At 35.6% G+C, this 18,491-nt stretch overlaps 1 protein-coding gene across 2 annotated transcripts in view; it reads left to right on the top strand.

Annotated features, from left to right (window-relative positions):
• LOC135081011 (kynurenine formamidase) overlaps nucleotides 1-16,137 on the top strand; it is a 33,022-nt gene extending 16,885 nt beyond the window's left edge. For both annotated transcript variants that reach the window (XM_063975743.1, XM_063975737.1), the window contains exons 2-5: nucleotides 8,916-9,057; nucleotides 10,373-10,474; nucleotides 11,938-12,151; nucleotides 14,624-16,137. In XM_063975743.1, coding sequence (XP_063831813.1) covers nucleotides 8,940-9,057; nucleotides 10,373-10,474; nucleotides 11,938-12,151; nucleotides 14,624-15,083 — 894 coding nt within the window. In that variant the 5' untranslated portion in view covers nucleotides 8,916-8,939 and the 3' untranslated portion in view covers nucleotides 15,084-16,137. The remainder of the gene's footprint in view (nucleotides 1-8,915; nucleotides 9,058-10,372; nucleotides 10,475-11,937; nucleotides 12,152-14,623) is intronic.
• The last annotated feature ends 2,354 nt before the right edge of the window (nucleotides 16,138-18,491 follow it).

Below are 18,491 nucleotides of genomic sequence, written 5' to 3'. Positions count from 1 at the left end.
CACATACGCCAAACTCATATTATACAGCTCTTTTCCTGTTAGGGCTTAAAATGAATTAGGTATTTTACAGAGGCTTATTATCATAGCTGGGCATTAACTCGTTAATCCTTTAATCGTTAATTAACGAAGTTAACATTTCTATTAACGGATTAACTTTTAAGTTAACTTTAAAAAATGTTAACGGATTCGTTAACTTCCGTTAAATTATCCTAAGTCCGTTAATCGTTAATCCAGTACCTACTATTTATCAAAAAGATACAGCAGGCACGCGGAAAAACGCTAGAAAAACGCGTTCTGACAAGTACGTTCGGGCTTCCAAAACTTCCAGAACCCAAAACAACAGTTTTTGTAACCAGATCACTAACGACACTTGTTAGTATGTGTGGGTGGGACAACTCTTGCAACTGAATTTAAGACCAGTTTTCCTCAACCGATTGAGCTGAAATTTGGTATACTTATGTTAGTACGATGACAATGCAATGTTATGGTACCATTGAGCTGGTCTGATGATGGAGTCATGAGGTGGCCATAGGAACTCCTAAATGAAACGGCGGCATCGCAACGAATTTGGGTTCGTTGGATTTGTCTTTTCGAGCACTTTGGTGCTAAATTGTATTGTAATTGAACCAAGGCTCTGAGATTGAGATACTACTAAAAAGTGTAAAATAAAATTATAATAATTAAAAAACTTTTTTAAAAACAAGTTTTTATTCTGAAATACAGTTGTACTAAAACGAAAAAAATAATTGTACTTATGCAAGGTTCAAATAATTTCGAATGCTTGTAGCGCAAACATAAAAGAGGAATAAATTCCATGCGCGATACAAGCTTTCGAAATTATTTGAACCTGTACAATTATTTTTTTCGTTTTATTATCATGTGTTAACGGATTAACGATTAACGTTAACTTGCGTTAAATCTTGCGAAATGTAACGTTTTAACGTTTAATTTTTTTATTAAGGGTTTAACGATTAACGAAGTTCACTATTTGATTAACGGTGCCCAGCTATGCTTATTACCTATCTAAATTCCTAAATTTAAATCGAAATTTTCCTAGAAGAATAAGAATCTTCATATAATTTAATCTAATTATGAACTTAACACAGCCTAGTATGTAGTATATTAGAAGAAAAAAAATCATGTTTTTGATCTTGCTAAAAGTTTAGAGAAATAACAAGAAACTCCTGTTTCTTTTTTTAAGTAGTTAAACATGATTTTGCAAGAATTGGCCTTTTAAGGCTGATTTATACGTATTAAGTAGTGCAATTAATCACTTAAAATTATTTTTAAATTTAGTTACCTACTTAATACGGTGTAAATCAGCCTTTAAATTATGCCTAAACTATGTAATCAAGAAATGACGTTAAAACTAAGTAATTTACCGTATCTATAAGTTTTGCGAAAAATATAATATTCTAAGTGAATGTCAAAATGGATTCCGTAAAAACAAGTCAACCATCCTTGCAATATTCAAATATATCCAGGAAATACATAATATAATTAACGATAGGAAATACGCAATTGGGATATTAATAGACATGACAAAAAAGCTTATGATAAAGTGCAATATAATATATTATTAAATAAACTCTATGATATAGGAATTAGGGGTACCTACTTGTCATGACTTGTTGATATCATACCTTCATAATAGAAAGCAAACAATAGAAATTGGGCACTTTAATAATCAAAACAAAAAAATTGAAAGAATCAAATCTGATACAATAAGTGTAAACGCTTCAATACCCCAAGGTAGCGTGTTGGGGTGTTTATTATTATTTTTGATTTATATCAATGACTTTGCCGAAGCTCTGAATGAATATTGTGTGATGTTTGCGGATGATGTATCTATTCTTTTCAAAAGTCAAGATTCTACAAACATAAACGAAATACTTAGTAATATTCTGTACAAAACAAAAAACTGGCTATCCGAACACAACTTAGAAATAAACTTGTCGAAAACGCAAATAATGTCCTTTCACCTATCCCAGAAAACACCATTGAATTTAAATTTAACATTAAATATTGACAACAACAACTTTGAATTAATAAATGTAAATGAACATACACTGCTAGGTATAATTACACTGGCCTACAGCCATTTTGGTGCCGGGGATTTTGGTGAAAACGTTTTCCTTGTTCTTCGCTTAGTTCTCCTATATTTTGTTGGAATTGATCTGGGTTACTGTTGAGACATTTTAGTTTTATAACCATATAGGTAATAGCCTAAATCTTTGAATTGAACCAGCACATCGTATACAAATTCTACATAGTTGTCAGCCTCATGCTTTCCGAGGAAATTTTGTACAACGGGTACAAATATCCACACAAGCTGTAGGAGATTGGGATAGGAATGGGATGGGATACCTTCGATTGAGCAGACTCCACAGGACGGTCCAAGCTTGGTTCTTCTTTCACTTTCACAAACACTTGAATTTTTATTGAGATGAGTTTAGCGCGCGATTTGGGTTTATTTGAATTGGTTTATTTTGGATACTTATTTAGTATTAACGCCCAGATAGGTAGGCGAAGCGGCGCGTTGCGATGCGAGAGCGAGACTGAAGGTGGGAGGGAGAGGATAGGAAAAGGACTGTCAGAATGAGTGATAGAATAGTGTGACATGAGTTTGAAATGTATGAGGTTTTAATGCTGGCGCGTACAACTCCCCCGGCCTAGAGGTCTTCCTCTAGATTGAGTAGCGTTTGTAAAAAAAAATAAAGTTAAAAACGCAAAAAAGCATGCGTTAGAGAGAACTAAACGAGTTAAATTAGCGTTAAAGTTGTGTTAAATTAAAGTTAAGGTTAAAATAAAGTTAAGAACATTATTTGAGTTACTGTAAAGGAAGAGGACAAACTCTAACTACAGGCCGAACATAAGTACCGGTTGCAGTGCGAATCTTTAAGGTGCGAATGATTTTGTCCTTTCCGGGATATACTTCCACAACCACACCCAATGGCCAACAAAGAGGATGCGCATTGTCATCTTTTATAACAACAACAGAGCCCACATCTATCGGTTTGGTCACCGTATTCCACTTTTCACGGCGTTGTAGAGAAGTTAAATACTCCTGACTCCAGCGACGCCAAAAGCTTTGCACTAATTTATTGACTAACTGATAACGCGTTAACCGATTGTCAGAAATATCAGAGACATTCTCTACTGGTAAGAATTTCAGTGGAGTAATATTGAGAAAGTGATTGGGAGTGAGAGCGGATATATCAGCTGGGTCAGAGCTAAGAACACACAATGGTCGACTATTCAATAAGCCTTCTATTTGTACAAGTACAGTGTTGAACTCTTCGTATGTTAACACTTGAAGACCAATAACTTTATAAAGATGCGTTTTTACATAACGAACATTTATCTCTGTGATGCCGTTAAAGTGCGGACCATATGGTGGACTATGAAGAAACTTAATGCGTTGTTCAGCCAAATGTGAACTTAAATAATTTTTGTGAGAGTCAGATTCTAAAAGAGCGTAAATTTCGTCAAGCTTGCGTTTAGCGCCAATGAAATTAGTACCTCCGTCGCTATATATCATGGAAACGGGGCCTCTTCTACAAATGAATCGACGAAAAGCGGCGAGAAATAGATCAGAGCTTAAGTCTGAAACTAACTCTATGTGTAGAGCCTTAGTTGTAAGACAGCAAAATAAACAAATATAAGCCTTCTGGCTTTTAACACCTCTGCGGCGAATGTGAGTAATAAAGAAGGGACCTGCATAATCGACCGATGTATAAACAAAGGCTTTAGCTTCTGAAACGCGAAATGATGGCAAGTCGCCCATAAGAGGGTTTGTAGATTTAGGGTTTAAACGAAAACAGATATTGCATTGATGCACTCTTTGACGTACTAAGTTACGTGCGGAAAGTATCCAAAATTTCTGTCTAAGCAGACTGAGTAGAAGTGAAGGACCAGTATGTAAATTACATACATGAAAGTAATCAACTAAAAGTTGAGTGAAGCGATGTTTAGGCGATAGAATGATTGGATGCTTTTGTCCATAGTTGAGTTGAGAGTGAGTGAGTCGACCTCCGACACGAAGTATATTATCAGAGTCAATGAAAGGGTTAAGTTTGAGAAGCGATTTGTTAAAGGGTTTATTATTTTTAATTGCGTGCATATCTTGAGTAAAAAATAGTGCCTGTATATGGCGTACTAAATAGAGTTCAGCGAGTTCTAAATCAGAGGATGTAACCACTCCGTTTGAACGTAGTATTTTAGCGAAGCGTAACACGTACACAGTAGCGCGTAATAATTTTGGGTACGTGGAAATGCGATCAATTAATCGATCGAAAGGGTGAGAGTTCGATTGAGAGCTTGTCTCTGAAACAAGAGCGATAGTTTTCTCTTCCAGACGAACACTGTTAGATGAAACTTGAAATGGCTCGATAGGCCATTGCGAGATTGGCTGAGCTGTCCATTGAGGAGAGTGAAACCAATTTAATTGATTTAATAATGCTGTAGGAGTTACCGGTCGCGATATTACATCTGCAGGATTTTCATTTCCATTAACATGATGCCAAATTTTTGCGTTGAGTTTCGAATTAATTTCAGTAATTCTATTCGCAACAAATGTGTGAAATTTGTACGCGGGAGAATGTATCCACGTGAGAGTGACAGTCGAGTCTGAAAATGCGTAAATTGTGTTAACAGGATAACGATTCTCTATACTATCGCGAACCGATAATAAAAGATTTGTTAAGAGCAGCGCTGCGCACAGTTCAAGCCGCGCAAGAGATATTTTCTTTAAAGGCGCGACGCGCGATTTGGATGCGATAAGAAAGACTTCACCGGGTGAATCTGCATCAGAGCTCACGCGCACATAAACTACAGCTCCGTAGCATACTTCGCTGGCGTCCGCGAAGCCCATGATAGTGACGTGACAACCCGCGGTGATTCCTATGTGACGAGGTATTTTTAATTGCGATAAATAGTTAATCTCACTATCAAACCGATTCCATTTATTTTTTATTGAGTCTGGAACTGGCTGATCCCATTCAAGTTCGCGCTGCCAGCATTCTTGAATTAAGAGTTTGAGAAACGCTGTCACAGGGCCTAGCAAACCCAAAGGGTCGAATAATCTAGCGGTTGCGGAAAGAATCGTGCGTTTTGTGCATTGGTCAGAGTTAGTAGAGTTAATTTTGTAAAGAAAAACGTCATCATTAGGTTGCCACTGCATGCCTATGATTTTTGTCGTAATTTCTGAGTCAGTGTCAAAATCGACAAGCTGTGGATTTTTATGCGAATCGGGAATCTTATTTATAAGCTCAGGGTTGTTCGAGATCCACTTAACCATTTTAAACCCCCCGGCCATGAACATCTTAACCATTTGATGGTAAGATTGTTCAGCTTTTTCTAACCCGTCCATCGATGAGACATAATCGTCCATATACATACAGGATTGAGCTTCAGACGCGGCGATAGGATAATTCGCGCGCTCGTCCTCAGCGAGTTGGCGAACGACACGCATAGCGAGGTAAGGCGAGCTAGAAACGCCAAAAGAAACCCTATTGTATTGATAAGTATCAATCGGTGATTCAGGATCAAATCGAAATAATATGCGTTGAAACGGGTGGTGATTTTGATCAAGCTTTACACAGAAATACATCTTTTCAATATCAGCAGATAAAGCGACTGAGAAAATGCGTAAGTTAATTAAAAGATCAAAAATATTACTTTGTAAGTTTGGGCCAGTGTAAAGAACATCATTTAACGACTTTCCAGAGGTTGTTTTACAACTTGCATCTAAAACGACTCGAGTTTTTGAAGTGAGTTTATCTGGTCGGTATACTGCATGATGAGGTATATAATAATTTGGAGTATTTTCCTCTGAATTCGATGCGTTTTCGACTTTTGACAGAAAACCGCGATCGATACAGTCTTGAATATTTTCATTATAGTTAGTGCGTAAGCCCGGAGTTGAGTCTAACCTTTTCTCTAAGTTATAAAAGCGACGCCTAGCAGTAAAGTAAGAATCGCCGAGTTCTGATGGGTCAAGTTTAAATGGCAAAGAAACGGTATACGTCCCAGAGTCGTCGCGAGAATGAGTTGATTGGAAAATGTTTTCACATATATCATCGTCAGGGCTGATGTGTCTCTTAGTAGGTACACTTTCAAGCTCCCAAAAGCGTTGCGTGAGTGATTCTAATGAGTGCGAGTCTACATTGCAAAAGAATGCTTTATTATCATTGCGTGAATGAGCTGAGTAGCACTGAGCGCGTCCCATAGCGAGATATCCGAGCGTGGTTTCGATAGCGATGACAGAGGATTGCGGTGAAGTTATTTTATTACTACCTAAAAGAAGCGGGAATATCTCATTGCCTAACAAACAATCGATTTCAGCAGGGATATCGAAGCTGTCATCAGCCATAGGAAGACCTTGTAAATGCGATAACTGGGTTATGTCAACCCTTACATTAGGTAAATAATCGGTTATTGTATCAATGACGCGTGCGTTAATTGTGTATTTACACCTGGGATCAAAGCGTGAGGCAATTGTGAAAGATACATATCCTAGCGACACACTTTCAGACTGACCTATGCCCTTAATAGTGGTAGGTAGCGGATTGACTTTTAAGTTCAGTCGCGCACAACATTTATTTGTGATAAAGTTGCTCATCGAACCTGTGTCTAGAAACACGCGTAATTTTTGACACGTCTTATTATTGTCATAAGTATACACTGACGCGGTGGGTAATAAGACCGTGGTACTAGATTCATCAGCGATCGACGGCGTGACTGCAGAGAGAGATACATTGTTGGTTGGCATCGATTGCAACGGCGGCGTGACCGGACCGGGCGCGGACATGGACGCGTCGGTCGGCGAAAGCGTCGCGCTGCAAGTCAGCTGTTGTGACGTCATAGGTCTATTCACGTTAAAGTTATCTATATGAATAAGAGTGTGATGTTTACGTTGGCAAACTGAGCAACGATTTTGAGATCTGCAATCTTTAATGTTATGAAAGCCTAAACAATTGAGACAAAAGTTACATTTAGTAACTAAAGAGTGGCGAGTTGGCGCATTTTTCGAGAGAAAATAACTGCATTTGAACAGGGCATGTTCAGGTTCCGTCTTACAAAGTTGACAATTCTTGCGTACAGAGGATGGAGTGTATGAGCCTTGCGAATTCGGTTGAGATAATTCATGGAAATCTCAAATTTAGTGGTGTCTTTTATTAATAGACTTATTTGAAGTCCATCAAAAATACCTTCTTTTAGTTTTTCAGTACCTACCTACTTAAACCAGGAAAATTCTGTGAAATTAACTGCAAACATTAACCATTTTTGCCATATCATAGGCACTCCAAGCTTCAAAAACTTAAGTGTGCCTTTCTCCTATCGTCGCAGATGTTCAACGCATATTTTACATACAATATGAAGAAGCACCTACACTTAATCTTTGTGCCGAATTTCAATACCAAAGTAAGCAAAATATAAAAGATTTACCGTGTTTTTAATGGTTTTAAACTGATCTTTCAGTAGTAATCACCACAAACTTATCAAAATGAATCAGGATAGTTAACACAACATCTAGACGTACTAGCCATAATGAAATAGTAACATAAAGTTTATCGACATTAATGTAATAATGACTATTTGCGAACAAGGCGGTAAAAAAATTAAAATGAGGATAGTCGACAAACTAGAGCTGATGAGTTGAAATGAAGTCTGTGAATATATTGTCCATTACCCATTTTATCGACCGTATATACAAAAAGAGCTGCACCAAAAAAAAGTTTTTTTTGTAGGCCTGTGTTATTGATACCAATGCACAATGTAAACTGGAAGTCTCATAATAGAAAAAATACGCCGCAAACTAAGTAGCTTTACGTACGCATTTCGTGAAATAAAGAAAACCACTGACTTAGCCACTGCGATTACTACCTACTATGCCTACGCATACTCGTGGCTCAGCTACGGCGTCATTCTATGGGGAAGTAGCACCGAAGCTCCCAGTTTACTAACGATGCAAAAAAACTTATACGAATTTTGGTCAACATAGAAAGCACTGATAGTTGTAAACCTCATTTTGAATTCCATCGAATCTTAACACTACCCTGTATCTTCATATTAGAGATATGCAAGTTCGTTCGCAAGTAATTGAATCTGTATACTAAACGAGATGGTAATATTAACAAATATCAACTTCGCGATAGAAATAAATTAGCACTACTTACCGACCTCCATAATGAAACACCACTCTTCTAGCCCATTAGTAATGTCCATTAAAATATACAACAAACTGCCAGATTACTTAAGAAATATAAAAGATAATAAACACTTTCTAAACGATCTCAAAAATATAATAATAAAAAAATGCTATTACACTATAAAGGAATTTTTAGAAGATAAAAATATCAAATAGAATACACAAATATCTAAAACAAATATAATATTAAAACAAATTACATAACCTATAATAAAATATATATTACAGTAATATTATATTAGTTCTAATATAATAATACACTAAATACAATAATTTAATATTTATTCTAATTAATAATATTAAAGAATCTAGTTTAATACAATAATAAATTATTATTACTTATTTAAATTCCTCCTCTCCATTGTTGTTGTGCCCGACAGGGTTCATGGTGATCCAATTATATGTATATTTAAGACCTAATGTACACTGTGAAATGCAATAAAGATTTGAGTATTGAGTATTGATATCAAATTTCTGATTTCACCATACCATTTGTATGGCCATGTTAACATGGGTTAGTGTCGGCTCATATACCCATTTACCTAACACCCTGTATAAACATTGTGGCATTTTATTACTTGTAGTAACACATTTTAATGATATTTTGTTACAAAAATATAGTTTGATATGTTGTCAGCTATTTATAATAATCCTGCTCTTATTGTATGAGTACACCACTTAAAGATTACGTTTATCTTTCTAGATACCACCAAACACCGCAAGCAAGATGTCAGTCATCATGGACTCCATGGACCTGGAGTTGGAATACTCCCCCAGCAAGTGGTCGAGGCGGTTTCCATCGTCACAAGAGGTTCTGCAGCATCACGTCAAGTTTGTCGCTGAAGGTGAGACTATCTCTTACTTTTACACATCTCTAGGCTCATTGTGATTTAAGAGAATGATTGGGAGCAAATACTATACAACCCGATTGAGCTAACTGCGCACCTGGCAGCCGTGACGTCACCTCGACGCTCTGTTACGGAGATGGAGCGAACGCTAGAATTGGGAGCAAATAACATACAACCCGATCGAGCTAACTGCGCACCTCGCTGGAAATGCTGGAATACGACTCTCCCTCGCACTTATCCGCACACCTCTCTGCGTTTGCTCGGTCCGTGATAGAGCGTCGACGTGACGTCACGGCTGCCAGGTGCGCGTTAACTCGATCGGGTTGTACGGCATTAACTTCAAAATTAAGTTTTATTTTTAATCAGTAACCAAATAAAACAAAAAGTAAGATGGGATAGAAAACGATAGAATGATACTTTATGATTAAAAAATGTAGTTTATTTTTGCCGTGATTATTCAGATAATGATATTTAAACAGATAATGATAGTTGTACACCATTATTATGTATCTTATGGTGCCACATGGCAATGATGGAGTTTTCCGTCATTAAGTAGAGCGATAATATTTAATTAAGGTGCTAACCTTCAATTTGTTATACGGAATTAAGGATTTTAATTAGGCAAGGTCTTTACGAGGATAAGATATTTTTCTTACTCCACTTGAAAAGTTACTTCTTAACATCGTTTTAGAGAAAGAAAACAATCGTAACGTGGAACTAAACATACCTATTAGACTGTTCATTAAAATAATGACGATCTAGTGAAAGTACTGAAACAATTCAGAATGTAATTACACAGATTGACCTAAAATTAAGAGTGCTTTCAGGATGAAATCAAACTTAAAAATTTTATGTCTAATATTGTATCATGGACGCTGCAGCACTATTATAAGATTGAGAAATAAGCAGTTTCTATAAGAATTTGCCATTCTGTTCGTTACACACCCTATATTTTAATATTCTCACTCATTTGTAAATGATAATTGCAATCCTTCCTTTTATTTACATTCCGGTACAAACGTAGTAAATTCTGTTCCTAATTATGTTACATACCTGTGACACCTGGACAGGAATTTTAATTAAAAGGTCTAACACATGAAAGAGACAACATTTTACCTTCTCTTGTAATTTAGGGAGATGTTTTTTACGTGATGCAATGCATTAAAGGCAAATGAAATCATATAAGTAAAACATTAACGATCATCGAGCCTGATTAAATAAAAACTTATTTTTGTAAATAGTCGTAACTCCTATTGTTTCGAATTAAAAAAGATTTTAAGTTAGTACTAATAGTAAAAATGTGTTTTTTCAGCTAGCGATGTAGCAACTAACACCGTTCCACACAAATTGGAAATAGAATATGGTTCTACCCCTGGACAGAAACTGGATATACTGGGCACTGACCTGCCAGATGGTAAGTTTTGAAAGACTAATAAATAATATCCTTAGATATTTTTACACTGCGCCACTAGGGGCCCAAACTAAGTAAAGCAGCCCAAACTAGACAACGCATATAAACATACATAAGTACCTTTCTTTTTTTGTAAATACATACATATTTTTCATAGAAAACACCCAGTCCAATAACAACAAATGTACATGCACACAAATGTTTGTACTGAGCGGGAATCGAACTCGCGATTACTCAGTATAGGACTCCGTTCGAACCACTTTACCAAACGGCCGACTCTCCCATACACCAAAGTAAATAGTTTTGTGTTATACACCCAATACCTACTCAAACTTTCTGTAAAAAACACACTTTGACCTTATCATTCGGAATTACTAACTGCCTACGACCGCATAGTGGACAAAGGTCCCATAGGAGTCGACTTCTTTTGAACTGCTGCTAGTAATATTATCCTTGTTGCCTCGTACCTACCCATAGTATTGTTGACCTTTACTCCAAATGGGCTATACGAGTATTTATTTGACTTAATTGATTCTTTTCAAGAGACAAGTGATGTCGCCAGTCTTAAGTTTAATTCAATTATTTTTCTATTTATATGGCATCTATTACTTTTAATGATTGTAGAGGCCATTAGCCCTAAGTAATTAAGTGTTAATGTTTATTTAATAGATTAACTCGTTTATTAAGTATCAACGATTTTATTGGACAATGCTTGATGACGTTTGAGGTAAGCGTTTGAGACTATAATAAAAAAGTGGGTTAATAGAACGACTTGTGTTATGACGTGCCTTACTTCTAAGATACATATTTGAACAAAATGACAACGGAGATAAAGGTAATTAAATACCATTCATCTCAATTTGTAATATTTACGAAGACAATAGCGCTTATTAAAGCCGCGGGGATGTTTATTTATTTGGTACTTATGTTTCTTATGTTTATTAATTGTCGGTACAGTATCCCGTTAAATACTTTGTTCTAGATGATACCATAATTATAGAGAAAGTTAAATACAATAGGTACATTAGTAGCTCCTACGCAAATAATACAATTTTATCCACCTATTGCAGGATGGGTTAAAATAGTTTATTCCTACAAAGTCACGTATTCCTCCACTCAAACTCAAAAGAATTTGATTAACTCTACGCACATTAATGCCCGTTTTCACCATCAATCCCTAATTTTTAAATGTCCCCTATGTAAACAAAATTTCTGTTATTTGCTACCATAGGATCACTTAAAAATTAGGGATTGAAGGTGAAAACGGGCACTATGTAAACAAAATTCCTGTTATTTGTTACCATAGGAGTCACTCAAAAATTAGGAATTGATGGTGAAAACGGGCATAAGTCAAATAAATCTAGGAGAAAATATTTTTCTCTCGTAAAATAGTACTCATTATTCTAAGCTAAGATGTTTTATTCTAAGTAGGTACTATGGTTTAAACCAACCATTGTGTATTTCAGATGCCCCTATCCTGGTCTACGTTCACGGCGGCTACTGGCAGGAGCTCTCCAGGGAGCTGTCGAGGTACCCTGTGGTTCCCCTGCACCAGTCCAGGGTAAAGACCGTGGTAGTGGGTTACGACCTCTGCCCTGCCGCTACCCTGCCAGAAATCGTCAACCAGATTCAGAATGCAGCCAAATTCGTCTTTGAATATGCAGAGAAAATGGGCAGCAGGTAATTTATGACTCAACATCATATAAATACTCATTACCATCATAAAAATCCTTTAAGCCAGTGTTTTTCTACCTGTGGGTCGCGACCGCTTGGGGCGTCGCGAAGCCACTATAGGGGGGGTCGCGAGAGAGGTCGTAAAAACTACCTCAGTAAAAAAAATAAAGTTATAGAGATTCATCCGAAATAAATTTAAAAAAAAATAAAATCTAATTATGCAAATGCATAAAAAAATTGTACGGATTGTTAGTATTCTGTCCCTACAACATCTTTGTAACATTATAAAATGCATGGGATAAAAATGCGAACGGTCGGGGATTCATGTCATGAAAAATGTTGAAAAACACTGCTTTAAACAATTTGTAGAAGTTTAGTGACTTGAGTTGGTTCAAAAAATACATCTACACTAACGTAACCGACTCTTTGTCAACTCGGGTCACTAACTATACTAAAGTAACGTCGTAAGTGAACCGTAAAATATTCACACACAAGTTTTCTACTCACGAATTGCATGTAAATTCTCAGATTAACGCAGTCGAACGTGAAATCGAATACTTATCGCATAATGTACTTTATTTTACAACCTTACTTTAAATACAAAATTCAACGGCTCTTAAGAAAAATAAACGCGGCCCCTCAAACAGGTTTTAGGCCATTTTTCATTACGTGGGACGAATGTTTTTGACATTCGATTTTTGAATTTAAACAAATTGTGTTAAGTTTTTTATTTTCATTTCTGGTTTCAAGACAGTAACCATTCATTATTTTTTTATTGTTTTAATTTATGTGGATGTATTTAGGATGAATATTAAGTAAGTGTTTGCCTACACAAGATAACTAATAGCCCAGTAAATTACAATTTGTGATATTATGTCGCTTTTCTTCATATCTTTTCAGTAGAATAAATTCGGTGTACCTATTTTTTGCGATTTAGGCAGTAAGTATAGGTACAGATATAAAGCTGAACACTATAGTATCCGAATTGGAAATAAATTATGCTACTTTGCCGTACCTAATTCCTGAAAGGTGCACCGCAGGCCTATAACTGCTGTGGACCACACAATAAATAAATAAATATCTCTATGTACGAATACAAGTGTCACGTTTATCCTCACGCTACAGTACAACAATTCCTGATATTAGCATTATACACACGTTTTGTCAAAATGTGTTTATAAACAATAGTTTTCACTCACGGTTCGCCAAAATATAACACAACTATTGTTTTACAACTGTACCCTGTGAACTAAAACTAATTGATTTATATTCATTCATGATGATATGGTTAATTTCAAAACCGTCACGTTTTCGAAGTACGAGTAGGTAACTCATATTGTTATACTTATGATTCAAACAGATTGATATTTTTTAATTTAGTATTGTATACTTAGTTATTAAGATTCATTTCACATAGGTAATATCTAGCTAATATAATTTACATATCAGTATTTTCATTTGCATACAAAGTGCCTCCCTTGAGTAAATTATATTTATACTTAAATTAAAAATTTCAATTGAAACTAGTGATCAATGCGAGTTTAGCTTTTTGTAATAAGGGGTTCGAGACTTAGTTAATTTACTTACAACCAACCTATCTAAATGTCTATCTAAATAAAAGACAAAACTGAAAAGAAAAGCTTAAAAAAGGGAAATTTGTTAGAAAAAGTAATATTAAGGAGGTATAAAACCAAATCCGAAGATTTTTATAGAACACGATGGAATTGTCACTAGTGATTAAGATTTATAGGAAACGTAACAAGCAAACCGTACCTATATCAAAAGGAAATAAATACATTTGCTGGGATATTTACATCTTTTCTTGATAGCCAAATAAAGACCCACCAAGAAAGTATACCCATGGATCAGCATTTGTGTGTTGTGACAATGATACTTATCACAATGCATGAGAGTAGATTTTCTGTTGACTGTTTAAATATTACCTTTTTTCACGATAAAGTGTATTGAGTGTTTGTGTCACATTCTTTCGGAACGAACGATGTAACAACAAATTGCGACTTATTTGTCCACATTTGTCGATTGAAAATTTACATCTGTTGAATGATAAGACCGTTTTTTCTTGTTTTTTCTACGCACGAAGACTATACCTTGTGAATATTTATAATGTACTAGCTGACCCGGCGAACTTCGTACCGCCTTAGCGTAGAGATTTTCTTAATATTTTTTTCCGCAAGAACCATCCTTGGACTTCCACAAACATTAAAAAAAAAGAATTATCGAAATCGGTTCAGCCGTTCACACGTGATGCCGTGACAACGCGAAACGGGTTTCATTTTTATATATATAGATCTAACTAAATAAAACCTAAACTTTAAGGCTGGGTTGGACCATCTTATAAACGTCAAAATCTGTCAACCTTTATACAAAAAAAAAACCGGTTAGGTGGTTCAACTCAGCCTAAGACCACTGCAGCGCTGCAAGCATGATTAACATTCAATTTCTTTTGTTTTTTTACAGAGGGGTGTACTTCGCCGGCCATTCAGCTGGTGCTCATCTCGTGGCAAAACTACTGTCCAACGCAGATTTCCTGGACAGCAGCATCGGTTCCAACAGACTCCAAGGCGCCTTCCTCATCTCAGGAGTGTATGACCTCCGCGAACTTGTCCACACCTCTGTTAACGAAGCAGTTCAGTTGCCCCCTGAGTGGGCCATCCCCCTGTCCCCCCAATTTGACTGCTACACCCACCTACAGATGAGGAGGGTGCGGGTATACATCTTAGCTGGCCAAAACGACAGTCCCACTTTCAAGAAACAAAGCAGGGAGTTCTATGAACTCCTGCAGAACACCTGCTTGATGCAGAACATGTATTTGGAGATCAAAGATGAGTTTGATCACTTCGACATAGTGGAATGTTTTGCCAATGAGAACAACTACCTCAAGAATCTGTTGGTGCACGATATTCGCAAGCATTTGTAAGGTATTTTAGTCCAAAAAATTGTAGAGTCGCAACATTTTAATGCTATGTTCTAATGAACAGTAGTAATATACAAAAAAGTACAGTTGACAACACAGACGAAACATTTTCGTTTAGCTTGCTTGTTTCGTACATGTTTGTGAGTATCTGCCCCTTTAAAATGCAAAAGGAACATTTTTATTTAATAAGTTGTAGTTTTTTGGTTGCAGAAAATATCTGTTTTTTTAGTACATACATGTAATTATTTTATCTATTAAGATCTCGATAAATTATCATCCGCTCAAATACTAAATTACATAGAAATAAGACATAACATAACTATCATTATTTACAATAATGATTTTTTATTCTTTTAAATTATAGGTATTTATGATAGTGTACAACTTGTATTGTACAAGTCCCATTTTATTAACTAGTTACTAGACCAACATAATTTATAAATAAAATCGATCCAATAATAAAATAACCAATCCACTGCATTTAAGTAAGTAATAGTGATTTTTAAGATATTTTGACCATGTTTATCTTTTTTGTTAAGAAAGGAAAATGACCTTCCTGAGTGTACAATATTATTGAAACTGACTGTACATATTTTAGACTGACTAATTAATATGATGTAATATGCAGGGTTCTAATTGTAATATAATTAATACGGTAGAGTCGATGGCACATCAAAGTAAGTATATCTTTTTGTTGCAAATCGCACCTTATTTACATCCAGATAAGATTCAGTATATTTTTGTTGTATTTACCTTGATGCGCCGTTGTCTGTAACTGCGTTTTCTTTATAAGTTGTTACGATAATGTAACACTTTAACTACTGCGTTATTTTGTCAAGTTGAGATTGTTGATGTTGATATGTAATTTGTGATAAGTTTAAGCCTGTAGACAATGTAATATACAAGTTTGAGAGCACTTCGTTAAATGTTTACACATTTATCGTTATCACTACGTATGATACATTGTCTAGAGGTGTATCCTAATGTACAGTGATGTATTCTTTTAACATAATGATATTGTATATTAATTGACAATTAATTAAACCATTATTATCTATGTCTGTGTATTATGTTCACCGCTATAATATAACTAGCTATGCCCGCGACTTCGTACGCCTGAAAATCCGTTTTTGCAACATTTTTCATTGTTGCTCTGCTCCTATTACTCGTAGCGTGATGGTATATAGCCTATAGCCTTCCTCGATAAATGGTTTTTCTAACACTGAAAGAATTTTTCAAATCGGACCAGTAGTTCCTGAGATTAGCGCGTTCAAGTAAACAAACAAACAAACTCTTCAGCTTTATAATATAAGTATAGATGTGTCTATTGGTATTAGATATAATGAAGGACGTTGATACCTAATTGTTAATTCTAATACACAAAATATTTGCCTCCTGTCCCATAAAAAACAACCAACAAACACATACCTGAAATACAGCCATTTATATGGTTTTGATGCAAAGACCTCTGCAATTAATGGGAGTGCTTAACTAAATTTACACTTACCGTCGAATTTAAACTCTATCGACCTTGAAATAAGGCGCTTATTATAACCCATTATTGTAGTAGCTTGTGGTGTGTTTTACAACCGTAATTTCAGATTTACTTCTCACAAAATTACAGAGGGCCCAGTTAGGGATATTTACGGCTCTGCTACTTAGTAGTTAAATGAATTTTCGTAAAGTAGCAATTAGTTACCTTTTAGAAACCTACCCTAGCTACTTACTCTAGGGAAAACGGCAACAAAACATATACTCGGCTTATGATGATGTTATTGCTTTTGACAAGCGCCAAGCAGACACGGACTGAATATTATGTTATTAATAGATATCTAGTTCTTTTCTTAGACATTATACAAGCATATTAATAAGTAATTCGATCCTCTCGATATCCAATACCCTAATAGGGACGCGAAATCCTAATACAAACTAAACTCAAAATAGAAATAAACACACGAAGTATCTCTCAGTTGTAATCCTCAAAAATGTTCGTAACTCTGCAAAACTAATGTTGTGTAACACAAGTTTCGGTCTTGTTTCGGCTATTTTTGTTCACTTAACGTAATCACTTGATACGGTCCCTCTCTGACTTGCCGAAAGTTTTCAAATAGCGCTTTTTACTTGTCGCCCCTTGTCCTTATCAGGATCGGGTCCACAAAGATGTTACATGCAAAAAGCTGACCCACGCACTAACTACTTACTTATAGTGTGAACTAATGGGTCAACCTAGTTTTGCGTGGGTTATGTGCGAGATATAATCTGTCAAGTAATGCTAGAAATAAATAAAAATCGGCGTAAAATTATTATTCAGCCAGACGGCAATTGAAATGCATGGTAAAAAAGAAAAAAATATAAAAAAGAATACCCCTTGAGAAAATACAATACTTGAAAAAACATCAGGGGTAAAAAGTAAAGCTAGAAAGACAGTTCTAATAAAAACTGATAGATAGAGCTTCAAAAGCTCTATACACAGAATAGAACGGAACTTCTTCTTGATAGCAGAAGAAGCTTTACGACGTAAAATTATTTTATGGTTAGCTGCTACTTATTTATGCCCACGAATTTTTCTTTTTGACAGAGAGACTTATTACTTTGGTTGTTTGTTCCATAGTAAGTAGGTAACTTATTCTGTGGTCCCATGAACAACTTTAGAAATCAAACCCAATCTCATACTCAAGGCACCCCCGCCACTGCCATTAAACCTTCGCAATAACTAAAATAACCATAGAAGATTCAATGGCTGGCTTAATAACTTGCCATGATTTTGCGGTATGCGCTTACATTTCGGGCAGCTTTAAGACGAGCAAAAAGTGTCACTACAGAGAATGTAACGTCGTCCGCCCACCGCAACTGGAATATTACAAAACTTGACAAACAACCATAAAAACTTTGACGGAGCTGACATTAATTATTATGATTGTATTCAAGTAAAGTCGTAATTTAACACTAACTTTACTTTGCGGTCTACGTTTAAGACACATCGCGGTTCTTTTAGGAATATTATTTCCTCTAGTTAAAATAACTTTAATGTGCCATTAAATAGCAATTAATATTTTTTCCTTTGTAACTATATTTAGTTATTGATCAAAAGTTAGATAGTTACAGTGAGCGTCAAATTATTCGGACATCCAAAGTAGCCAAAAAGTTCGCAACACGTCTTTGTTACAATTAGAATAAAGTTGTGTTGTCAATTTTTTCACCTCTTTGGGTGTCACGAACTATTTGACGCTGACTGTACAATCGACGGCATATCAAACAATAGATAAATATCACAATAAATATGTTAATTTTAAAATATCTCTTATTACAACTAGATAAAATGCCAGTGTGTAGCTCGATTTGCCTTCGCCCTTGCAGCCAGGAAAACTGGAAGTAGAAGCGATGAATCAACTCCAACACAAATCGTTTAGG

Source organism: Ostrinia nubilalis, chromosome 2 (genome assembly GCF_963855985.1).
Source record: "Ostrinia nubilalis chromosome 2, ilOstNubi1.1, whole genome shotgun sequence".
Classification (NCBI taxonomy): Eukaryota; Metazoa; Arthropoda; class Insecta; order Lepidoptera; family Crambidae; genus Ostrinia; species Ostrinia nubilalis.
Note: the sequence above shows the minus strand (reverse complement) of the source record. Positions and strands in the feature narration are given on the sequence as shown.